The 23,622-nt window shown below is 37.3% G+C and overlaps 6 protein-coding genes across 9 annotated transcripts; 2 read left to right on the forward strand and 4 right to left on the reverse strand.

Moving 5' to 3' along the window:
• Positions 1-244: 244 nt before the first annotated feature.
• LOC114358556 (uncharacterized) lies at positions 245-3,243 on the reverse strand. Its single transcript, XM_028312551.1, has 4 exons — positions 2,791-3,243; positions 2,372-2,523; positions 1,551-1,712; positions 245-454 (listed from the first exon to the last, which is right to left on the reverse strand). Exons 1-4 carry the CDS (start codon positions 2,855-2,857, stop codon positions 260-262), a joined length of 576 nt encoding a protein of 191 aa, XP_028168352.1. The 5' UTR covers positions 2,858-3,243; the 3' UTR covers positions 245-259.
• A 415-nt stretch (positions 3,244-3,658) lies between these two features.
• Nmd3 (60S ribosomal export protein NMD3) lies at positions 3,659-7,769 on the reverse strand. Its single transcript, XM_028312555.1, has 10 exons — positions 7,606-7,769; positions 7,456-7,512; positions 6,878-7,012; positions 6,556-6,706; positions 6,115-6,358; positions 5,600-5,893; positions 5,387-5,496; positions 4,957-5,114; positions 4,176-4,358; positions 3,659-3,902 (listed from the first exon to the last, which is right to left on the reverse strand). The coding sequence occupies exons 2-10, from the start codon at positions 7,503-7,505 to the stop codon at positions 3,716-3,718; spliced, it is 1,512 nt and encodes a 503-aa protein (XP_028168356.1). The 5' UTR covers positions 7,506-7,512; positions 7,606-7,769; the 3' UTR covers positions 3,659-3,715.
• A 375-nt stretch (positions 7,770-8,144) lies between these two features.
• Atpsyn-beta (H+ transporting ATP synthase beta subunit) lies at positions 8,145-23,287 on the forward strand. 4 transcript variants are annotated; one of them, XM_028312547.1, is made up of 2 exons: positions 8,145-8,386; positions 13,644-15,116. In XM_028312547.1, the coding sequence occupies exons 1-2, from the start codon at positions 8,254-8,256 to the stop codon at positions 15,050-15,052; spliced, it is 1,542 nt and encodes a 513-aa protein (XP_028168348.1). In that variant the 5' UTR covers positions 8,145-8,253; the 3' UTR covers positions 15,053-15,116. The 4 variants fall into 4 exon arrangements, with proteins under 4 accessions (XP_028168348.1, XP_028168347.1, XP_028168345.1 ...); XM_028312546.1 differs by having other exon boundaries at positions 8,239-8,331; positions 13,586-15,116; XM_028312544.1 differs by lacking the exon at positions 8,145-8,386 and adding an exon at positions 23,156-23,287 and having other exon boundaries at positions 13,395-15,002.
• On the forward strand, positions 8,822-11,509 carry LOC114358555 (sphingomyelin phosphodiesterase; the record flags this gene model as incomplete). The annotated part of the gene is made up of 6 exons (XM_028312550.1): positions 8,822-9,205; positions 9,394-9,569; positions 9,884-10,078; positions 10,240-10,410; positions 10,530-10,704; positions 11,131-11,509. Coding segments are annotated over 6 exons (1,437 nt in total), but the record flags the coding sequence as incomplete, so codon positions are not given.
• On the reverse strand, positions 11,116-13,053 carry Uqcc1 (Ubiquinol-cytochrome c reductase complex assembly factor 1). Its single transcript, XM_028312549.1, has 5 exons — positions 12,892-13,053; positions 12,612-12,770; positions 12,198-12,476; positions 11,884-12,078; positions 11,116-11,654 (listed from the first exon to the last, which is right to left on the reverse strand). The coding sequence occupies exons 1-5, from the start codon at positions 12,919-12,921 to the stop codon at positions 11,574-11,576; spliced, it is 744 nt and encodes a 247-aa protein (XP_028168350.1). The 5' UTR covers positions 12,922-13,053; the 3' UTR covers positions 11,116-11,573.
• On the reverse strand, positions 16,341-22,697 carry LOC114358551 (zinc finger protein 800). Its single transcript, XM_028312543.1, has 10 exons — positions 22,588-22,697; positions 22,011-22,204; positions 21,746-21,907; positions 21,368-21,649; positions 21,110-21,266; positions 20,741-20,888; positions 20,405-20,558; positions 19,518-19,755; positions 18,208-18,915; positions 16,341-18,107 (listed from the first exon to the last, which is right to left on the reverse strand). The coding sequence occupies exons 2-10, from the start codon at positions 22,194-22,196 to the stop codon at positions 16,843-16,845; spliced, it is 3,300 nt and encodes a 1,099-aa protein (XP_028168344.1). The 5' UTR covers positions 22,197-22,204; positions 22,588-22,697; the 3' UTR covers positions 16,341-16,842.
• Positions 23,288-23,622: the final 335 nt, after the last annotated feature.

The following is a 23,622-nucleotide window of genomic DNA, read 5'->3' on the forward strand; positions in this document are numbered from 1 at the left end:
ATTCCACATTCATTGTAATTGAGACATAAGAATGCCGTTTTCGATATTCAGTATTCCTGAATTGTGTAATGTATGTAAAACACGTAATAAGATAGTATGTACCTACAATTTAATGATACGGGTTAACGGAATAGTGCATACGTGTGGGTGCTCCATAATTATTTTTGCCATCAAATAAGTACACACACATAAACATAGCAGCTTCTATTTGCCTCTTCTAATCATTTTTTATGAATAACACTACAATACTGTAAAACTTCTAAATCCGTGTTCTGATTAATGAAGGTGTACTTACAGGTAATGAGCTGCTTTTTTCTGGTAAATCAACTTGCCATTCGAACCTTGAATCGTTGATCGGGCAAAAATTTGGGTCCGAAACTCTTTGAAGAACTAGCCCGCAAAAAGCGTTCGGTGTAGCTGCTGGTACGGTTCTAATGATGTGAGCTATAATGGGCTGAAAATAGGGGATATTGTGTTTATAAAATCAGTTATAAATTAACCTACGTTTCTCTTGAACAGAGTTGACTCTAAGGCCCGTCATAGCAGCTAGTACTAGCTTCAAGCTACGGCCTGCGACTGCATAGCAAACTACAGTATTCTACGTACACACATAAACACGGAACCGCTAGAAGAGAGACCAGACCAATTCTAAATTATAGAGAATTTCAATAGCAATCAAAAGCTGTTTTTATCAACATTATTATAAACGTCAAGAAGATTGTATTGTCACTTGATTATCAGCATCTGTATCATCATCATCATCATCAAAACTGATCTATCTGGTTGCTGATAGTAAACAGGAATTCAGCAAATAAAATAATAGAGTGACCTAGCATTTTTGTTCAAGTAGTCTTAAAAATTCTTCATAAAAGGGGGCCGGGCGTGTGAAATTGCTGCTTACCTACAATGGAAATTCCATCAAATGTTAATTACAAATTAAAAAAAGAATTTACTGATAGGATAATCCACTTGTTAAGACGTGATAAAAAGTTGATAATATTGACTAATTTATATTCATAACATTTACTTCTCTGGTTTTCTACTGGTTTTACTGTTATTTGCCTGCATGCATGTGTAATCTTAGTGGAACGAGTATAGTTTATTCCATATTTGGTTGAATTACTTTATAGTACCTACTAAACTAAATAAAGTAGTAGTCGTAACTATTATACAGATAGAGTGGGTAAAGTACGGAAGTAAAATGCGTATAAAACGTCACGTAACGTAAAAGGTGGTATGAGGTAGGATTAAATACCAGAATAATCATGTCTTTTCTTTCCTGAGTAAAATTTATTTATTTATTTTATTGGGCTATCAACATGAGATACAGTATTATACACAATTAAAAAAATTAAGCCAAAGGTCTCTAGCTAACTGCTCTCACACAAACGATAACCACAGCATGCATAATATTATAATGTAAGCAACCCGTGAACTTTACGAATGGGAAGGACACTGGGCACATTCTATATCTATGTTTATGCAGGTCTTAACTAATAGTCATGTCTACTAATTTTTAATTTTATCCATTGTTTATACTATATTCTTACAATGTTCAGCGCGACAGCTCCACTGCAGACATTGGCACTCTCGATGCCAAGATTGATACACACTGCAGTCATGTATTCTGCCGCTTCCTCGTCTGTCTGTCCTCGCTGTATACCGGTGAAGAGAGCGCTAAACGCACTTCGGCATATTACACAGTCAAGACTCTGAAACAATGTTAATTGAGGTCGCTTATTACTCAATACAGACCTTCAGGTTCAGAATGTCCAATTAATTACTTAGCCTTCACTGGTTGGGTTTTATTGGGGATCAAGCTGTAGATCCTGGCTACACAGGAGTTACAGCGGTGGGAACGAGAGGTATAGTCCCGTACCCAATGCAGGGATTCCTTTATTTACCACAGATTTCCCTTATCAAATCAATAATTCATTAATTACTTAACCCCACGTTAATCAACTAAAGAAGTGTTACTTAAGTGTTATTATTTTTATCTTTTATATGTACCTACCTATTTATTTTAAACAAAGATTCCTTTGGTTACACTACACTTACGTGCAAACAAAAGACCTAGTTACAACAATGTTACAATATTATCGGGATGATCGAACCACGAAGGTCTTGAAACAATTTGTATGGCTAAACAGATATAAATATAGATAAAGATTAAGTAGGTACTCCTTAGTTTATGTCGAAACGGCGCCGACACAGTTAGACAATAAAATCATTTCATAATATTGTCACTTTTCAAGCATAGTAGCGTAATTACCTTTGTCCAAACGTTGACTGATTTTGTATGGCGGGTTACATCGTGTTTATTGGGTTGGGCATCTTACAAATATTAATTAAGGAAGTAAATAATAATCACCATTCTTGCAAAACTTGCTCTACCAAAAACCGACGATTCTGCCGACCTGGGTTCCGGCAACCGTGCGATATCTAGCGTTTGTTTCAAGACATGTTTTTCGTCTTCCGTCAATTCCTTCAGTACATACTTCGTAAAAAGCCCTTCAATGTCTTCTGTGAAAAAAAAACAGAATAGGAGTTACATTAAAGGTGTTAGCGGTTCGCACTCACTGCGACCTAAAAGTCGCGGGTTTGAATTCGGTCTATTTCCATATTTTTATTTCTTATCTATTGTCATTTTTTTTAAATTCAGTTGATTTATAAATCAAGAAATCTTACTTCCAATATTTTTTTAATTTCAAATGAAATAATTTATTTTTATGTAATAAATTAACTTAGAAACACAATAAAAAATTATTAAGATAAAAAATTGCTACTTACTCGGAGTTAGAATCAAGTTCGCTGCACTAAAACTACACAAAATAAATAAATACACCAACACCTTCATCTTGGCTGCTCACACGTGCCCCAATGACCGATAATGTTAACACAGGCTTTTATAAATGGATGTACCACGCGCGGCATGCGAATTCCTTGAAAGTGTATATCATGCGGGCGCTGTGATGATTTGCTGAGATCTTGGGTGTAATCAAAGGATATTATACTAACGCACCATCCTTCAAAGGAAAATCGATCTGCTCTTGTGGTTTCCAAGCATCTAAATATTTTTTTCACGCACGTAACAACCTCCTACCATTTTATCGTCACCAAATAAGTCAGATACACTATCAATAGTAAGCCGGATTAAAACGAAGATTATTTGTGTTTAATTAATTTCGTAAATAGTATTTTGTTCGACAATGTAGGATCTAGCGAACAGTGCAGCGGCGAAACTAGAGAAAATAATATTATCATCATCATCGTGGATCACGTTTATAAAATACCTATTTCAGATAAAAATATCAGGTAGGATAAGGAGCAATTTCGTAGATAAATTGATATGATTATTATGATTAATACATCTGTTTAAAAAGAACTGACACCCGTGTGGGTATCAGTAAAAATAAGCCTACGACAAGTTCTTTGGTGGTAACTGCTGAATAGGCTTACCTAAAATTGGCATTATTAAAACCAAACAGATATCAAAACTCAATTACTTTCTTTCAATTGCAACTGTCTAGCTATGTATGTATAAACTTGTTTATAATTTAACCAATCACAGAATCGAGTACAAATCGAATGTTATTCAGGACATAAATCAAATATCTTAAGGACTTTGGGACCTTCTCCATGAAATCAAATATCAAAGTTAAAAAATATTATATTTATTATCTATAATATTAATAACAAAGATATAATAGGTATATTAAACTTCACTCATTTCAACATCCTCGATATTGAGATCGTCCAACATTTCTGCGAGGGTGATGCGCGGGAGAGTCGGATCGATTTCATCCGTGTCCACCGCTATCCGGTTTTGATCTTTGAAGATGTTGATGTTCTGTCTGATGGTCGGGTCCTCTTCCAAATCGTCAAGGAAATCGTTGTAATCCCTGCAAAGGAAAAAACGTGGAAATTACTATTATTTAAATAATTTAACATGACATATCAAAGGTTAGCCTGAGCCACTGTGAGCATGAATTCTAGACAAGGTTTGTAGTGTTCTTAAACAGGAATCAAACAGTGGTCTGAGAGCCGAAGATTCGTCTTCAGAGCGTTTACCGAAAGGTTTTTAGTGTGATAAGCGTGCTATCGCGCAGCGAAAAATAAACTATTTTCCCCAAGTAAGTAGACCTAAAGAACATCGCATAGTATATTTTACTTACTCATTAGAAGAACTAAGTCCTTCGTGCAATTCTTCAGCCATGTGTTTCAGCTTCCAGTTGCGAGCGCGACGTCTCGCCGACCTCTCTCCGTAGTGTTTCTTCACTAGGAAGACATCTGGAACCACCGAACGATCTAGCTTGTCGAAATTGCTATCGTTGACGTTGGAATTCTCGAGGTTGTAGCTGTGAACAAATAATTAAATTATTACTCAGGGTTTTTTTGGTTTTCGCGGTTTGCTTTTAGGCACAATGGAGAGGAAGAACTATATTACAGGTCTTGGTCTAGCGCAAACTGAGTCAGTGCCTGAGGTGTGGAAGCGGTACGGGAGGGTGTTTTTGTGAAGTCAAACTCGAGACTGTTATTTGCTAGACCTTAGTACAGACGACGGCACATAATGATTCGTAGGAATTAAAATTCCGTTCTTATTCCCACGTTATTTATTTGTAGATAGAAAATAATAAGATAATATTTAAGCCAGCCATTTTATTTTGAACGTAATGGGGATTAATGAACTTTTTAGTTCATTATTCCCCATTATAAGTTCCAATTTAATGTTAAGGGGGAATAGTGAACAAAAAGTTCACTTATCCCCGTTGACAATCCCCGTCAAGAGTAGTGGAATAAGCAGTAACAGGCTTCGTCGTCCGTCCACCCGTTGTCGTACGTCACACTCACACACTCTGCCTTCTCTTTCACACATCTTAACGTTCCGTTTCCCTCTCATATCCTACACTTAAATGATATTGCTCAAGTAGGTGTAATACGTGCTGGTTTCCTCACCCCAAAACTGTGTCTCCAGGTTTCAGTATGTGTCCAAGATGGGTCCTGGTGTGAACGGGGCTGACGTCTAGCCCTAACTCACTCGCTCGCACCACCCAAACATCTGCGACTACGTGCTTGTTGGATACTGCGCCTTGCCCGGGGAATGATTTCTTTTCCTGGCAATATTAGAACGTTAAAACATTGTCGAAAACCTCTATTATTATATTTAATAGTACCCTTCTTATTGGCTCTTTTAGATCTGCATTTTTATAGGTCTTTTACACTCGTTGGAAACAAACAGTGCTTCAATAACCGGATATGCCTAAACGCGCTCATTCCGAGATTTTGAACGAGTGTAATAGCCATCAAATTAGGCACTGCGCTATGTGCGCGAATTTCAGTGACTGCTAATTTTAATGCGTGAAGACATAGAATAGAAACTACTTACATGCTCTTTTAGGATATCAATGTCCATCACCACATATTCCACCAACTGTTTTGGGTTGCATATTGGCGTGAAAGGGTGTCGCCAATACAACGTTGAGGACAGGTCACACACTGAAAATAAAATGAAATGTGTATGATATAAATATTTGAATACCTAAAAATAATATATTTGACATAATATTTTAGGATTTAATTCATTGAAAAGCATGCCTACCTTGTCCAGAGTTAGCATCAATCAAGTGTATGGTGCTTGTAACTCTGTTCACCAAACAAATTGGCGAAATAGATCCAAGTTGATGCGTCAGTTTCTTGGGTAGACACACCAGACTGTCTTTAGACAACGGAACAATTTCAATACTGAAGGTGAACTTGTAGTTGTAAATGTTGCTGTGAATGTCATGGGATATAAGTTTCTTTGAATGTGTGCATTTTATTGGTAGCACTGATTGCACAAAGTCTACCATTTTGCGTGCATGGCTCTCAGTTGCGTAGAAGAAGTCCAGCCCATCTAAAACAATATGTAGTAGTTATGAAACTACTTTGCAAACTTGACTATGAAGTCAAGTTTGCAAAGTAATAATGAATTAAGTCATCATGGAATTCTCTAGTTTCAATAAAAAAATATGAAAAAGTTCAACTGATAGAGAATACCATAAGGCATTAAGTTCGCCTTTTGTGCTTAATTTTTTTATGTGCAACAATTTTTTTAAATAAATAATAGTAACAAACCATGCTTAGGCTTGATTCCCAGAGTGTTTTCATGCGCCTTGTGTTTCAATATCAGTTGCTCAAGGTAGTAGAATGTCTTCCTGTTATTTGCCCGCTGCCTCACTTGCACCAGAGCTCTCCAATAGTCCTGGGCCTCGGAGCGGTGACAGGCATCACACATCTGATGCTGGATGGTGTATTCTACTATGAATGTCTGTTGGAGAACTGCTCCACCCATAACTTCTCCTTGCACAGTGAGTTTAACCTAAAAATTGTGAGAGTTCAGAGATAAGAAAATTGAGTTAAAAAATAACTAAGTTAATTTAATTACTGAAACTTGTGTCAGGCATAATATTACTTATACAGGTCCCTACTACTACTACTAGGTTAATATCAACATGCTCTACTGTTTATTGGCATGTAAACTACTTTATAATTAGTTTTTAATGTAATACAACTTACTTTAATCCTCTTGGAATGTGGCTCAGTCCAGGCAAAACCAGCATCAACGAGTTTAACTCGGTTCAATCCCTTCAGCCTCTTCAAGCACAGAGCCAGGAGCTCCCTGGACTCCAGAGCACACACCAACCATTCAGCAGGTGGCTGCAAATATCTGTTACAAAACAATAAAAAGAGACATGAAAAAACCAAAGATTTTGGTTGAATTTTATTCATAATGACATTCAGATTTTAAAAATTACAATTAAAAGAAAGTTGAGAACATTAATTAGAATCTAAACTTTATACTTTGTTTCTGAATAAAAGAAAATTGCATTAAGTTTACCTCTCACAGCCCCTGCAGAAAAATAGTGTTGCTTGTTTGGGAATGCCATCTGTGATGTCAACGTGAGCTCGCAAACAAGCCACGCACATGTTGGATGGATTGGCTTCTATGGGCACTGCGCACTGGCAGCATAAACTGTAAACAAAATATAGCCACATAGCTTCAGTTACATGACAAGTTCTCATTGACTGATGTAGTTCACAGTGTTTATCTATTGCATAATTAGTGAAAATGTGTGATTGATTTTCTAAATCAGAGATGGAATTTGCATATTTACTTGAGTTTATGGGTTAAAAAAGGTACACCTTTTGTAGTACTATATGGTATATTAGGTTATGGTATGGTATATAAACATTCAAGTTCTTAAAGCTTTTCAACATCATGATGATGTAGGTATCATGAAAGATCATAGATTAATTCAATTTGTTGTTTCTAATTGGACCTGAGCACTTGTTTATAATATAACACGATAAATGTTGTTTCAGGTTGTTACTATCTTTTCAGTATTACTAAGAGCTTGAACGTTTTAAAACTAGCAGGTAGAATGTATACACATAACCTCAAAATTCAATACTTACATTCGAGTACCATTGGCGTTAGGGATTTCATCTGGTGAAATGTACTCCATATCTGCACTGTAGTTTGATATAAATGTGAATATTTAGAATTGATTTAAAACGTATACACAGCACAACCAAGAAACACGTGCTAAGGTGACGATTACACACCAATTACTCAAATTCTTATTTTGTTACTATCACTATACAGCCAGTAGCTGCTTTATAGATAGCAGGCGCACTCAAATAAAAAATGTAAGACGAAATTGAAAGTAAATACAAGTTTTAAAATACTTTATCGTTTCCAAATTCCTCCCCAATGCCAATGCCCACAGATCAAGTGCACAGATTTTACTTATAGTTCCAAAATACTGGATTGTCCTGTCGATGACATTGACAGTGGGGCGCCACCGTCAATACCGGATCGCTGGTTCAGATTTTTGTCATGTTGGAAACCATATAGTTGAACGATGGTAGCGCCCCCCTGTCATTGAGTTTGGTGGGACAGTTCAGCGTGGGTCATCTATATTTGATCAAGTGCCAAACGTGATGACATTGACAGACATCAGCTGACACCCAAAGATATAATACCTATGAATCAACATTAAAAAAAATACAATGGAGAATATATTTTTTTTGTCTATGGGTAAAGTAAGAGATTGTTTATCTGTGGCCTGTTCAATACTTGCTTGGCCGATTCGGCGACCTCCCCTCCCCCTCAGTCCCTCCTTCCCTCTTACGTAAAGTATTCGTAGGAGATACTTTGCAGTCTTTAATAATTATTATCAAATACTAGTGTAAATCGACAAAACGACGAAAATGTTCTCTACCGTCTGTAGAGCTGGCCGAGTAGCCACAAGGGCGGTAGTAAACAATGCCGCTAAAGAAACGACTCCGGTATCCGGAGTAATTGTGAACAAACGAGATTATGCAGCCAAACCTGCAGGGAAGGGTCAAGGTAAGGTGGTTGCAGTTATCGGNTCATGATCATCTGCCTTATGCTTTGATTTGTGGTTAACGGTGGGTAAGTATAATATATGATATTGTGAAGTGTCAATTTGATCAAACAAATTATTTGGGATATAATATTTGGCAAAATAAAACATTTGCTATATAAACATTTGCCAAATGATAATTTGACCAAATGAATTAGTTGCCAAAAGTACAGTTGCTAAAAGTTCATTTGGGAAATGAAACTTTGGCGATAAGTTGTTTGCGAAGTGATATTTGGCGAAAAGTAATTTGGCCAAACGGAAGGATACCATGTTATTAACTTTTCGTATTATCTCTGCAAAGACCCACTATAATAAAGTTATTGTGGCTTTGAAACTACCTAGGTGTTTCGAAGTTTATAGCGAAATATTGAAAACCAATTTTAAACTAATAATTCCAGGCACCGGTATATGACGAGAAACCACTCAAAGTGGCACTTATAACAGACGTTCACATCGACCCTCTGTACAAAGCGTTCGGAGTAGCAGATTGTGACGAGCCTACCTGTTGTAGAGTAGGACAGAGGCCTAGAAGCAGCTTCTCTTACGTATACAACCATGAGGGGTCCCTCCTCGAGAGAAGCCTAATACATGACCATGGGGAGATAAAATTGAATCTGAGTGCCTCGGATAGCAAAGGAGAACAGTCAGCTCGGATCAGGTACCAGACTAGCAGTCGTCAGTCGCCGCCTGCTGGTTACTGGGGAGACTACAGAAACTGTGACACACCCCTTTGGGCATACGATGACGCGATTGAAAATATTCACGAAAACCATAAGGTAGGCCGAGAAATTTAACATATTGTATAATGGATAATATGTTTTAATGTTTTGTGAGCACCCTGTATAATCAACTCATTGTTTTGTGAGCATCCTGTATAATCAACTCATTGTTTTGTGAGCATCCTGTATAATCAACTCATTGTTTTGTGAGCACCCTATATAATCAACTCATCGTTTTGTTACAGGACATTGACTTGATCTATTACGTGGGAGATACCATCGATCACGGAATTTGGGAGACGTCGTACGAACTGATAAATGATATGAATCTATACCTTGTTAAGAAAATAAAATCAATTTTTGGAGAAGACGTTTTAGTGGTGCCAGCCATTGGAAATCATGAATCTCAACCAACAAACCAGTAAGAAAACTTTAATATCGCTTATGGGCAGTGCCGGATTAAGACTACTAGCTACCCATAAGCAATACTCCTGTGTTGATATCTCCTAACATAAAAGCAACATAAGACACATAGATTAGATAACAGGTCAATAACAGTTATCATAAAATCTTGACTTCAAAGTATCAATATACTTCACTCACCGTCAATACGTCCTTAGTTATACAGGCTGTTATAAATTATCTAATGAAATAGAAGTGCAAATTAACAACTAAAGAATGAAGCAAAATATTTTTATGATTGTTGGTATCACATTAAAATGAAACTTGTTTTAGATTTGCGCCAGCCACAGTTGTTGGACCAAAATTGAACACGACTTGGTTGTACAAATCTTTAGCTGATAAATGGGGACATTATTTATCAGACGAGGCAGTAGATACTCTACTCCAAAGTGGAGGCTTTTCATTACTGGCCAGACCTGGTTTGAGGGTCATATCACTGAATAACAATGTTGCCTACAGAAATAATTGGTGAGTAACATTTTTAGGCTGTGTTTCATACATAACTTAGTCTAGTCTCGTCGACTTTTTTAAATTTCTGGATAAGGAAAGAGAAGGGATATCGTTTTAGTGATGTTTTCCGGAGTATTATTTATTGTAATACATAATTTATTATTTTAAATAATCTGCAGGTGGCTAGTTTATGATCCTCTAGACTCGAAAAAGCATTTGGACTGGCTTATCGAAGAACTACATAAAGCTGAATTAGCTGGTGAGAAAGTGCATATTCTAGCCCACATTCCGCCTGGAGTGCATGATTTGACGCACACGTGGACTAGAGAGTACTACAGAATTGTTAACAGGTGAGAATTATTACTACAGTAATAAAAAAGAAATAAAATAGACTACTTTGGGTACACGTAATAAATCGTATGGCGGCTTTCTCGCAAATGAACAACAATTTTAATTATTTTCGTTTCAGATTCTCAGACACCATCGCCGCTGAATTCAATGGTCACACGCATTCTGATGAATTCAAAGTATTTTATAGTCCTGACAATGAACCTATAAATGTGGCTTGGGGAGGAGGCAGTGTGACTTCCTACACTTTTTACAATCTAAATTATAAAATTGTTACATTCAACCCTCAGAATTTTGTAAGTATTTTAAAATTTAAGTTATTAGAATTTTATCACTGGTTCCCAAAGACTTCGACAAGGCCCCATAACTATTTCACAATTTTGTTAGAATACAAGTTTGACCAATTTTTCAACCTGATAAGAAATGCATTGATCAAATAAATAAATACGAATTAAACAACTCGTCGGGCGCCAACTGTTGCGTCTAAAAGTTAGTCATTACGTTAGGTCTCCTATAGCAGCCGGATTAAGTTCTTTCGGATTAGCTTTGTTAGGACGATAGTGGATGGTGGTAGGACTTGTTCCGCCTGGCTAGCTACCACCATCTTACCTAAGTCTGTCGCCACTCGCCATAATAACAGCATTGTTTGTGTTCCGGCAGTTAAATGTAAATGTCGTTTTAAATTAATATTTTAAGATTTATAATTAACTTTTTGTTCACAGACCCCTGACAGAATTCTGAATTATGCCTACAATCTCACAGAAGCAAATCTCACGCCCAATCGTCGGCCGCACTGGTTTTTGCTGTACGACATGAAGAATACTTTCGGTCTCCCTGACCTTACGCCTAAATCAATGAGTGACCTAGTCTATTCAATGGTTACAACCAATCGTCACTTGCTCGACATTTATAACGCATTTTATTCCAAAATCAGTGACGTGCGCTGGCCTAACTGTAACAATGATTACTGCAAGTTAGACAATCTTTGTAAAATCGTTGTAAATGTACTGTGGGAACGACAGAGATGTGAAGAATTGAGAAGCATGTTTTACTCCTAACAGAAATAATAGATTGTATAATAAATAACCATAATTAATTTCATTTCATATTTACACAACAATCAACAGTATATTACAAAAAAAATCCCTACATAAAACTTATAAAACTAGTGATCTAGTATACTTAACCAAGCAATGTTAGGTTTGAATTTCAAATCTTCACTAGGAATCTTGTCCAATAATGATATCTGAAATTAAGAAATACATTGATTTAATATGTGGAATAAATTCCTGTTTTAATAGTACATTATCAGACCTATGTAAAATTTGTATGTTAACCTTTAATTTAAGAACAGAATAGGATTTATTGCTTTTTCTGTATACAGTCAAGTTTAGGAACTTATGTCTAAAGCTATTAGCAATAATAAAAAAACCAAGTAAAGTTAAACTAGACCAATATGAATCAATATAGCCCACCTGATGTCTGACAAAATGAACAATCCTTTCAACATTTTCTGCCTTGGCATCTTCTGATAATGTATAAAAGCGCCTCCAGATTGCTGCAGCCAGTATTTTGTCATCATTCAATGCCTCATCGTAGCCCACTAAGGCAGCTTGGAACTGCTCAGATAGTTCTGATACTTGTTTTCTTGCTATTGCTGGATTTGCACCCTATAAATTATAAAGGAAATATTTTAATACTGATTTACATGTAGAAGAAAACAGTAAAGTTCTATGAAAATTAATGCAGAGCAAATACTATTAAACTTAAGGAAAGGATCTGTACCAACCTCCAAAAGTTTGATTTTATTTCCAACATCCGCCCATAAAGCTTCAATGATACAGTTCCTTACGAAATGGCCATCTCCTTTCACATATTGTTGATTACCATTGGGTGATGTGATGATATCTTCTGCCATGTATCGCACCATCAACATCCACACATGCAGCTCAGTAATAGTGAACCAAGAAACAAATGTATCTGGCAAATCTAATTTATCAAACCATTCTTTATAAACTACTTTGTCAGGAACACTTTCATACAAGAAGTAGCCAGTTAGTTTGAGACGCTAGAAAAAAAATACACTATTAAGTGACATAATACTGTAAAAATTTGTAAACGAGAAATCTACAGGACATAACCTAAGATCAAGTGTACTAAGTTACTAAAGAACAGATAAGTGATAAACTACAGTTCCACTTACAGTACGTGACTGATCCATCCAACCAACAGCTTTCATGAACTTTTTTACATAACTATCTTCTACGGCAACTGTGCCTTGCTCCCGTTTGTAAACATGGACTTGAGGTTGCAATTGTCTTGCGTAATCGGTGTTAATTTGGTTCCGCTTCAGCCACAAAACCTGAGATATGAAAAAATAATTTTATTTATATAATTATTACTACAAACAGCAGTACTAATAATTAAAAATTGTATTTAATGATTTGTAGGTTATTCGGTAAAGAGAGAATAATAGTACGTACCCCAGGAGTAATAAAGCTTCGACGAAACATTTTTATTAATAGGTACAACCAATTTTAACACTATTATTGCAGATTTTGACTTAATTCATCCATAAAATAGTAAAAAATCTAAATAACTAGACATTTCTCAATGAAGCTCAGAATTTTCTGTTTTGACTTTTTACTTTTTTTTAAAGCGCTCTGTGGTAAAGTGAAGTGAAGAATTTTTAACATAACCATAGAGTAAACTTCTCCATTCATAATGTGAACCAAAGATCTTATAATAGTCGATAGTGAAGGAGAGGTCTTAATAAATTGCAGTTTTTGTTTTAAGCACGCGCTTCAACCTGCATCTCCGTTTTATAATCCTCTTATGATAAAAATGGAATAAATTAATTTTCAATATTTCTCCTCCAATCTCAATTTCAATACAAAGAGTATTTTTTCACTGAGCTCATTTATAGCTCAACTAGTGTGACCAATAGCTGAAAAAGTATAGTCCGCTGTGTTTATGGTCATGTTATCCATTTTCCACCGACCATCCACATTGCATTGTCTATAGTAATTTTAGGTTACATAATTTCGGGCGGCCGCTGAATTTTCTTCGCCCAAGTGCTCCAGATTATTCAAAATGTTCGGGGCTGTAAGTAGGGTTGGAAGCGGCTTTTTAGCCGCTAAAACTGTTGCTGAGAAAACCCTCACAGAATGTGGAAAGGTCGCCGCCGTAACCGCAAGCAACAAGAGGGATTACGCAGCCAAAGCCGCAGGCAAAGGGCAAGGTAAGGTGGTTGCTGTTATCGGTGCCGTCGTCGACGTACAGTTCGAGGACAACCTTCCACCTATCCTAAATGCCTTGGAGGTTCAGAACCGTTCCCCCAGGCTGGTCCTGGAAGTGGCGCAGCACTTGGGAGAGAACACCGTCCGAACCATCGCCATGGACGGTACCGAGGGTCTGGTGCGCGGCCAGCCCGTGCACGACTCCGGCTCGCCCATCCGTATCCCCGTGGGCGCAGAGACCCTCGGCCGCATCATCAACGTCATCGGCGAGCCCATCGACGAGCGCGGCCCCATCCCCACCGACAAGACCGCCGCTATCCACGCCGAGGCGCCCGAGTTCGTGGACATGTCTGTCCAGCAGGAGATCCTGGTCACTGGTATCAAGGTCGTAGATCTTTTGGCTCCCTACGCCAAGGGAGGAAAGATTGGCCTCTTCGGTGGAGCTGGTGTGGGCAAGACCGTATTGATTATGGAGCTCATCAACAACGTAGCCAAGGCCCACGGTGGTTACTCTGTGTTTGCTGGAGTAGGAGAGCGCACCCGTGAGGGTAACGACTTGTACCACGAGATGATTGAGTCTGGGGTAATCTCCCTGAAGGACAAGACCTCCAAGGTAGCTCTTGTGTACGGTCAGATGAACGAGCCCCCGGGCGCGCGTGCCCGTGTCGCCCTGACTGGATTGACCGTCGCCGAGTACTTCCGTGATCAGGAAGGCCAGGACGTGCTACTCTTCATTGACAACATTTTCCGTTTCACCCAGGCTGGTTCTGAGGTGTCTGCCCTGCTGGGTCGTATTCCATCTGCTGTAGGTTACCAACCTACCTTGGCCACTGACATGGGTACCATGCAGGAGCGTATTACCACCACAAAGAAAGGTTCCATTACATCTGTGCAGGCCATCTACGTGCCAGCTGATGACTTGACTGACCCTGCCCCTGCCACTACTTTCGCTCACTTGGACGCTACAACTGTACTGTCCCGTGCCATTGCTGAGTTGGGTATCTACCCAGCCGTCGACCCTCTCGACTCCACCTCGCGTATCATGGACCCCAACATCATTGGCGCCGAGCACTACAATGTCGCACGTGGCGTTCAGAAGATTCTGCAGGACTACAAGTCCCTCCAGGACATCATCGCTATCCTGGGTATGGACGAATTGTCCGAGGAGGACAAGCTGACCGTAGCCCGTGCGCGCAAGATCCAGAGATTCCTGTCACAGCCTTTCCAGGTGGCCGAGGTGTTCACTGGACATGCTGGCAAGTTGGTGCCTCTTGAGGAGACTATCAAGGGCTTCTCCAAGATTCTACAGGGCGAGTATGATCACCTACCTGAGGTTGCTTTCTACATGGTTGGTCCTATTGAGGAAGTTATTGCTAAGGCTGATACTCTCGCCAAGAATGCTTAAGTGTCATTGAGGATGGATGAGAACATGTTAAAATATTCTTATTAAATAAATTAGTGGTAACCTATACTGCATTTTCATTTTTATCACAAATTGGGAATCCATTGTAATAATAACCTATGAATTCTTCTTACATAACCGACATAACATAGCGACATGAACTCGATCAAATCTTGTTTCGTAACATTACTGCGATAATACGAATTTTTATAAGATTTTTCACGCAATTTAATTTGAATCACGGAATAAAACCCTAATAACATAAAGCCTAATAACAATGTCAATAGTATTACATATCTTCCAGTACGAGGTACATAAACCCCCTATTAACCGTGGTCCCACGATCCCACCACCGCTAATACCCACTGGTGGGTCCATTTATTTGCAGCTAGATAAAAAGGAAAGTCATGTGGCCAATACAAATCAATAAATTGAAAAGATAATCCCAGCCAAAAGTTTATTTCCAGCAGAAGAAAAAGTAGGTGGGATAAGTATTCTGGTTTTCAGTTAGCTAGCGCCTTCTAATATTTTCTTAGCAAATCGATCTTAGGCGAATTTCTGGTTGTGGTGATTACCTTGGTTAACGGGTTCGGAACCCTCATGCGGCTTAGATAAAGACCCGGATTGTTATAATAAGAAGCGAGTGAGGCGGGTCGCGGTAATACCCGCATTTGCGATCGTAAATTATAGTTATAATGACGAACATGTTTATCTCCAAGTTCTGTGCCGCATGTATCCTAGGAAGGTTAGACACAAAAGCATGTTAGGTCGGTGGTTAGAGCAGTCACCTGATGCTTACATACTACTAGGCCAAGCGTGAAGAGGGCACCTGAGGTGTACATACGTATGTCTCTTTTCTTTATAAATAAGTACGAGCGTAGCTCTTAACCTATACTGCCCTAATGTTTGTACCCGGGCCCGGCATGCATCTCGATATTCTCAATAAAGTAGCCTTGCCATTGGCCGCCCATCGGAGGTTTTGTCATAAGACTATAGATCGGGACATGAGCTGCCCAAGACCTTTCGCTGTCGCGATATTCGATGTGGCCATGGGCGTACCCAGCTTCTGGCCTAGGCTAGGCCAGTGAGATTTTTTACGTCAGATAAGTAGTTTCTTCAAAGCAACTTCACCCATGGATGTGGCGTACCTACCTACCACATACGATGGGGATCCGTTCGATGCACTCGTTACATTAAATGTAGCAAATTTCGTTATCACACGTAAGGAACCCCAAGCACAGTGCCAGAAGAGTTTCGGGTTTCAGGTATACGATATAGTTAAAAAGATAAGTTCAAGAATAATACATAGGTATTTAATTTCAGTATCTCCTAACTAGCTTATCTAGAATCAATATTACATTTTGAAAAACAAGTTGGAAAATAAAATGCAATTGAACTAAAGAAAATGACTAATTTCCAAATATAAAATTAATAGACCTTTCTAAGTAAAACGAGATGAAATTGACAAACAGAAAAGTACATTGCTAGTCCCTAAATTGTTCAGAGAATTCAACTCATGTCCACAACTTATAAAATACCTACTGAAGATGACTTTAACGATTACTTTATAGTAACCTTCGAAATAATAAAGAAGTGAGTACAATTTTAATACAGTAAATAGTGTTTTAACGAAAGTGCCTAAATGGAACTAGGCAGCGAGGCGTAAATACCATCATTAAAATGAGGTTGAGCAGTGGCAAAAGTAGCATATAAGTATTGGGATAAGAATTATCATCATATAGTACTTTTGCACACATCATTCTTATAAAAGTTAGAATATTTTAACGCACTTGTTATGAGCCATCAGAAATATTTTCCGGAATGTCAGTATCCGTTTTAAGCTCTTTATCTGCACTAACCAGTTTGGATTCCTCAGAATCAGGTAAATTATCACTAGTATCACTTTTTAAAGTTTCTTCAACTTTCACTGAGTCACTTTCGATGTTAGTTTTATCGTCACTAACGTTATTATTTACTGAATTTACATTATTTGCTAAACATTTTGTCTTTTCAGTATTAATGGCATTAGAATCGGCAACAGTTCTAGCAATGGCATCAACTTTAGGAACCTTTACTACTACCACTTGATCAGAAGACTTTTCGTCATTTGACGACGATGAACTCTTTGAAGGATCTTTTAATTTTATAGTCTGGAACTTCAGAGGGGTGTTTGTTGGTGGATGTCCATCTTTAGACCTGTTAATTGGCTTTATTACTAAAATTTTAGTCTTCATTCCAGCTTTTTTGAAATCCGTAATATTTTTATTTATTATAGGATTCTTAATAAATTCTAAACTTTGGCGCCGGAATTTGATAGGCAATACAGCCGGAATATTCATATTTGTAGCAATGGTTTGTCTTACTGTCACGGGTTTTGATGGGTCCTGTTCTTTGCTTGGATTCTCTTTTATCTCCTCACTTGTTTCATTTTCGTTTTCAGAATTTGAAACTGTCTTCTCAACATTTTTATTGGATTCGTCTTCTTTTTGTGGACTAGAGTTATCTTTTGCTTCTTCAACTAATTCCTTTTTTGGGGAGTTCTTTTCTCCTTTAGACATACTTTTAGGTAGCATAGGTCTCACAAATATATTTGAAGGTCGTGATTCTTTAGGAGCAGCATTTATGAAGCTAACATTTTTCATGTGAGCCTTTGATACTTCTACCGCTTTTTTGGACAGTGTGGCCAGTGCTCCACAGCAATCTCTGTTGATGATATCATAAAAGTTATGATTTTCTTGTTGATTAGGCTTTTTCTTGGCTTGATTTGTCTTTGTGGTCACTGAGGACTGGGCATCTCTATAACCTTGTGCTTCCATTTTCAACAAATTTGATAAATCATATTCAAAGTCTTCATTTTTGGGTTTAGTTTTTTTCCTTACTGGTCTTCGCGATGCCACTGATGTAGTCGGTTCCATTGATTGTCTTCTTGATAACTTATCATCAAGATCATCCATATCTGATGAATTTTCTTCGAATGTTTTTGAAATCGATGATGTGTCATTGTCCAACGAATTTGTATCTTTGTCTAAAGAAAGATCTGCTTTATCATCATCCTCATCTGAAAAGAAAAAAGTGTTAATAAGTAAAGGTCTGTAAATATCAGGAAAGGTTTAAAATGGGCGACTGTATTATATTCAATAAAATATTGTTTTATTTACCATTGTTCAAAGACTCCTTCTTTCGTTTTGCGGAGTTTTTAATATGAAACATTTTTCTTTTCCTACTTCCAGCTTCCATGCGAGTGCTGCTTGAGGAACTGTCGTCGGACAGGCGACTCGAGTCACTAGAACATCTGCTTTGACGTCGTGAGTCTGGACTGACATCGTTAGCATCTGATTCCTCTATTACTTCACTCAATTCTAATGCTTCATTACCATCAATAGCTTTAACAGTGCTGAAATAAAATTCGCTATCGCCTTTCAGCTTATGCACCACTTTCACGTGTTCAGGAAGCTTTTCAAATGAGTAAGTCTTAAAATTACATAGTTTACAAGCATACCGCATCCATTTGTAGTGACCGGCCATATGGTCATACAGCTCTTGAACAGAATTATGCTGTATATCACATTTTTTGCACGTTAATGTGTTAACTTCTATGTCTGGTTGAATTTTCTGCCTGAAAGCTGTTAAATTACTTTTTTCTGCTTGTTGTGCGAAAGGTAATTTGATGGTTGGCTTTTTGGAAATTTGCGGAGTCACTTCCATGGGTTTTACAGGTGAATCGGTGTCATCAGATTTTTCGTCGTCATCCATAACATCCATAGCATCTTCTAATTCTTCATTTGGAAGTTGTTTATCAGTGGTCTTATCTTCACTATCTTTTGATGGCTTTGAAGTTGTTGAGGTGTCTTCATTTGCCTTATTTTCTGAAAAGAAATGGTTGATTTTAAATAAAGTACGAAGATTTCGAGGCATTGGGTTCCAGGTTCAATTGCTAGTCGGATCTTTTCCCAATATACTAATTGTCTGATATAAAGGAATCAATACATTATTTCTATCCAGTGAATACTACTCATTCATTCTAAAAAATCGGACTTTCTGTATTTTTTGGTTTACTTTTAAACCAAGTGCTTTTCTGGATATTTTTAATGAACGAATCATACTGAAATTACTTTATTTCTGACATTTGCCTAAACAAAAACTAAATAAAAGCTTGTAAAAAATAGCGCGTCAGAAGACTAAGCGTTCTAGATGCGTACGCGGCATTGTACGATTGTACCCTTGCCTTGGCGTACGCCTGCTTGCAGCTAACAAAACATTGTAACTTTGTCGACGGAGGGGCGGCGTCAAGTACTACTAGTAGCAGCTAGCGTACTTGACGCCGCCGCTCCGTGGACACTCACGCTAAATTATAAATTGCGCTTTATACCGATAAGACCGCCTAGTTGTACCTTGTGTATTTCTTTTTCTTTCTGTTCTGTTCTCTGGTGTACAATAAAGAGTATTTATTATTATTATTGCGCAGTACCTGCAGCCGCATCGGCCTTGACGGGCAGGCTGACGGCGGCGGGCCCCTTATTGTAGTCCTTGCGGATCTGTATCTCGATCTTCTTGGTCTCGGGCAGGCGGCGCGCGGCGGCGAGCGCGCGCGATCGCGGCTGGCACGTGTGCGTGTGTGCAGCCAGCGCCGCGCGCCGCTCGAACGTGCGGCCGCAACCGAAGCAGCGCGGCGTGTCGCCGTCGCCCTCCACGTTGTCCATCCATGCCTGCAACGATATCAATAACAATTTAATCTATTTATAAAAGAGAAAAGTCACTGACTCTCACTCATCACAAAATCTCAGAAAGTACAAGTGCTAGGAGTCTCAAAATATGCATGGTCCTTTTAGATTTAGAACGTAGATGCTCACCAAGACGGGATTTTGCAAAATTCAACCCCTAAAGGAGTAAAACGGGGACCAAGCGTATGAAGTCGCGGGCGGCAGCTAATTTGTCTATATTGACATACATACTAACTATTGAACGTGCTTATCGTAAGAACTACCGGGATTTGATTATTTTCTTTTGTGTTGGATAGCATAGCTTCATTTATTGAGGAAGGCTATAAAGCTATACAACATCACGCTACGACCAACAGGAGCGGAGCATCATTGAAAAATGTTGCGAAAACAGCTTGAATATCAGAAAAATATCTATGTAGCTGAGTTAAAGAGCGTTTAGAAGTCAATCGATTATTCAAGAGAAAAATCTTGGACTGAACACTGATAAAAGTATTTATACAGGATGTCTTTTTAAGTATGGATGAAACAAAAAGGATTGATTCTACTGCTCAAATGCACAAAGCAGATTAGTGATCAATCCTTTGTTTGATCCATACTTAAAAAGACACCCTATAGTATACAGGATGCAACAAACCTGATTCTCTTGATCAAGTCTTTCTTCTTCAGTAATCTTCTGTGCTGCTTTCATAATGTTTTTACGTTTTTCATAGAATGCTGGTGGATTGTTCATTCTAAAAGCTTTAGTTTGTATGGATTCCCTTAGCCTTCGGATTTGAGCAGCTGACTTTCTGCAATGTTCAGTTAAACTAGATGAGTAGGTATAACAAAATAAATGAAGCACCTACTAACTTGCTAAGTATCTACTTATATCATTTTTAAAATACCTAATTTGATAAATATCACTATGTATCATAATAACAGAATAATATTTCCTCTTTTGTAGGTTCATAATATTAGTCTTAGGATATACCGGTGGACTTTGAAGAGATGACGGTATACACTCCAGGAAGTGGAAAATATTTCAAGGCAATCAGGGCATGGGTAGACAAGTCTGCTTTCCAGGTGTTTGTACTTCATATGGAACTTCAATGTTTTTTGGGTGGAGAAGTTCTGATTACCTGTAATGAAACATTTCATACTTTAAAAAGATACAGAATTAAACATACAATTTATAGTTAATAAATTAAGCTCAAATTAAATTTAATAGTAAAAAATGACGTGGTTGGTGTCATGCTAAACATACCAAGTTATTACTGAATTATAGTACCTAGGCATAAAATTATCATAATAAAATTATTATTATCACACTAACAAGATGTTTTGGAGGACATGCACTTACAAATTTTGCACTTTAAATTATCACTGTTGTCATCTTCATCATCACTGATTTGTATAACATTATCTGTCTCAGATGGGACAGAGCTTAGAACACTGAATTTCCCATCATTTTGAAGAATAGCTTTGTCCTTAGACATAAGAGAATCAATCTCCTTTACCTGGAAAAAAAGAGCATTTTTTCATAACAACTGTTACATTCATAATTTAAAATAGTACTTTATTCAATCCTCCATACAATATCAACATCCAAGACTCATACCTGTGCCTTCATTTTATCTTGATTTTCTTCATTATTATCAAGGCTTTGAAAGACAGCCACAGAGCTATTTGGAATTTTTTGTAAGATTACATTTTGCTCTTCGGATATACACCCATTTTCTTCCTTTTTCTTAGCCATCTTTTCAATAATCGTGGTCAGGTCTTTAGTTAAGGGTATACGGTTGTCTACTTCATCAGGATCAACAGTCTCAGTCCCATTTTTATTTTTCATTACTTCCAAGTAACTTTCTTCTAGTTTTTTAATTTTTAATATTTCTTTTACCTGGTAATAATAAAAATTCAATATTAGGATAAAATAATGAGATTATAAGCATTAATCTGGCAAAAAAAAACTTTATTAAGAATAATAAAAACTTACGGTTGAAGTTGTTTTGAAAAAATGTCCATGTAGACAAGAATTAAATTTTTCTGTGCAGTAAATGCGTTTATGAGATATAAAGTTTGCCACACTTCTAAATATATTTCTGCACACTTTACATTCATATAATAAATCACATTCATTGGTTAATAAATCTTTGAGCTGAAAAATTAATGTACTTTAGTAAACAAGATTTAAGAGGAAACATATCACCAAGAGAAGGTGTTATGTAAGCTTTGAGATTGAAGTTTTTTTTTCAACTTACTTCTTCAGTAGCTAAATCAAATATTTTTCTTGCTTGGGCAAATCCTGTGACACTGGTCAGTATTGGTTTTCTGAGTAAAGAGAAGTCCACATCCTCATTATCTTCATTATTTTGAACTATGCTCTTGGTTGCTTTGTTTTTATCCTCCTTTCCCTTGGTTTTTGTATTAATTTTATTTCCAGCCATGTTTGCATCTACAAACAAGATAAAACATGCATTTAATTTCAAATACGTTGCAGAAGATACCGACGCGACATAGGTAAGTGGTACATCGTGAATAATGCTGACCATCAAAATGTCAGTGATATCAACAGTTCCACACTACGACAAAAGTATTTTAGTATACTGTGTAGACTTTCAAGAATAATATGTCAGGTTAAAGAATTATTGTTAACATGAGATACTGATCATAACACATGAATCAAGCATGGTAATATCACGTTACTACACTATCAAGATGCTCAGTCTCTCCCTCAATTTTCAGCAATAAAACTAGTCCTAGGCAGATTTGAATAATTTTATTTAACTTCTTAATATATCTTTCAAACGAAGCCCACATAAAAACACTTCTACTTACTTGGGGTTCACCAATATCGGTAACATGAAAATCCTGGTTTTTCTACAAATGCTCCTTCATCACGCCTCCATTTTCAACAAATGAATATCTCCCACAGAACGTAAATTGTTATGATCGAAATTCTCAACGATAGTCGGTAAATTGAGTGTCTCATAATAAAACGTTGAAAATTAAAAATAAATTTAATAACAAACTAACAAAACTTAATTAATGCAATAATTAATTTTAATGTTCTGTAATAAAATTTAGTGCAATTATTTATTTATTAAAAAATCATGTTAGCTCAAAAGATCAACCACAATGCAATTTTGAGCTACATAATTACAACTCTATTGATCAATGACGGATCACGGCGGATGACACCATGAAGCTACAGATNAAGACAAGCTGACCGTAGCCCGTGCGCGCAAGATCCAGAGATTCCTGTCACAGCCTTTCCAGGTGGCCGAGGTGTTCACTGGACATGCTGGCAAGTTGGTGCCTCTTGAGGAGACGATCAAGGGCTTCTCCAAGATTCTACAGGGCGAGTATGATCACCTACCTGAGGTTGCTTTCTACATGGTTGGTCCTATTGAGGAAGTTATTGCTAAGGCTGATACTCTCGCCAAGAATGCGTAATAAACGAACGAGGTGTTATGTGATGATATTTATTAATAAAATAGTGGTAGTACAAGAAAGACGTCAAGCATCAAGTGTGTGACTCGGTAGAACACGATATGGTGATCATGGAGTAATTCATAAACATGTTGCATATTTATTAGCAATGTTTAATAAACCAATTTATTTATGAAAATAAATGTTTTGTTATTTTCCTTGTTTAATCTGATAGTTATTAAAAAGTATCTGTACCTACGTTATACAATCTTACGGAATTAAATGTTTCTATCGTAATTCATAGAAACAAACTTTAACCAAAGTTTGTTTCTATGATAGCTATACTGGCTAAAAGCCTTCTATGAAATGAATGTATCTTGACAGGTGTTAATGTATTTTTTTAGAGAGATCGCGTCGTTTAAACTTGAATAGGGTGGTGGA

The sequence above is a fragment of the Ostrinia furnacalis genome, unplaced genomic scaffold, assembly GCF_004193835.3.
Source record: "Ostrinia furnacalis isolate ACB-3 unplaced genomic scaffold, ASM419383v2 OfSCF3993, whole genome shotgun sequence".
Classification (NCBI taxonomy): domain Eukaryota; kingdom Metazoa; phylum Arthropoda; class Insecta; order Lepidoptera; family Crambidae; genus Ostrinia; species Ostrinia furnacalis.

Excerpts from the sequence above, each read along its gene's own strand:
- LOC114358551 (XM_028312543.1), bottom strand. The coding sequence starts at position 22,196 with ATGGCTGGAAATAAAATTAATACAAAAACCAAGGGAAAGGAGGATAAA. Across the intron at positions 20,889-21,109 it reads TAATTTAAAGTGCAAAATTT|GTAATCAGAACTTCTCCACC; the intron begins GTAAGTGCATGT and ends GTTTCATTACAG. Across the intron at positions 18,916-19,517 it reads CAAGGCCGATGCGGCTGCAG|AAAATAAGGCAAATGAAGAC; the intron begins GTACTGCGCAAT and ends ATTTCTTTTCAG.
- LOC114358556 (XM_028312551.1), bottom strand. The coding sequence starts at position 2,857 with ATGAAGGTGTTGGTGTATTTATTTATTTTGTGTAGTTTTAGTGCAGCG. Across the intron at positions 2,524-2,790 it reads GAACTTGATTCTAACTCCGA|AAGACATTGAAGGGCTTTTT; the intron begins GTAAGTAGCAAT and ends TTTTTTTCACAG. Across the intron at positions 1,713-2,371 it reads GAGCAAGTTTTGCAAGAATG|AGTCTTGACTGTGTAATATG; the intron begins GTGATTATTATT and ends ACATTGTTTCAG.
- Uqcc1 (XM_028312549.1), bottom strand. The coding sequence starts at position 12,921 with ATGTTTCGTCGAAGCTTTATTACTCCTGGG. Across the intron at positions 12,771-12,891 it reads GAAGCTTTATTACTCCTGGG|GTTTTGTGGCTGAAGCGGAA; the intron begins GTACGTACTATT and ends TTCATATCTCAG. Across the intron at positions 12,079-12,197 it reads ATAAAATCAAACTTTTGGAG|GGTGCAAATCCAGCAATAGC; the intron begins GTTGGTACAGAT and ends TATAATTTATAG.
- Atpsyn-beta (XM_028312544.1), top strand. The coding sequence starts at position 13,502 with ATGTTCGGGGCTGTAAGTAGGGTTGGAAGCGGCTTTTTAGCCGCTAAA. Across the intron at positions 15,003-23,155 it reads TGCTTTCTACATGGTTGGTC|CTATTGAGGAAGTTATTGCT; the intron begins CTATTGAGGAAG and ends ACATGGTTGGTC.
- Nmd3 (XM_028312555.1), bottom strand. The coding sequence starts at position 7,505 with ATGGAGTACATTTCACCAGATGAAATCCCTAACGCCAATGGTACTCGA. Across the intron at positions 6,707-6,877 it reads TTCTGCAGGGGCTGTGAGAG|ATATTTGCAGCCACCTGCTG; the intron begins GTAAACTTAATG and ends GTTTTGTAACAG. Across the intron at positions 5,497-5,599 it reads TGATGCTAACTCTGGACAAG|TGTGTGACCTGTCCTCAACG; the intron begins GTAGGCATGCTT and ends TTTTATTTTCAG.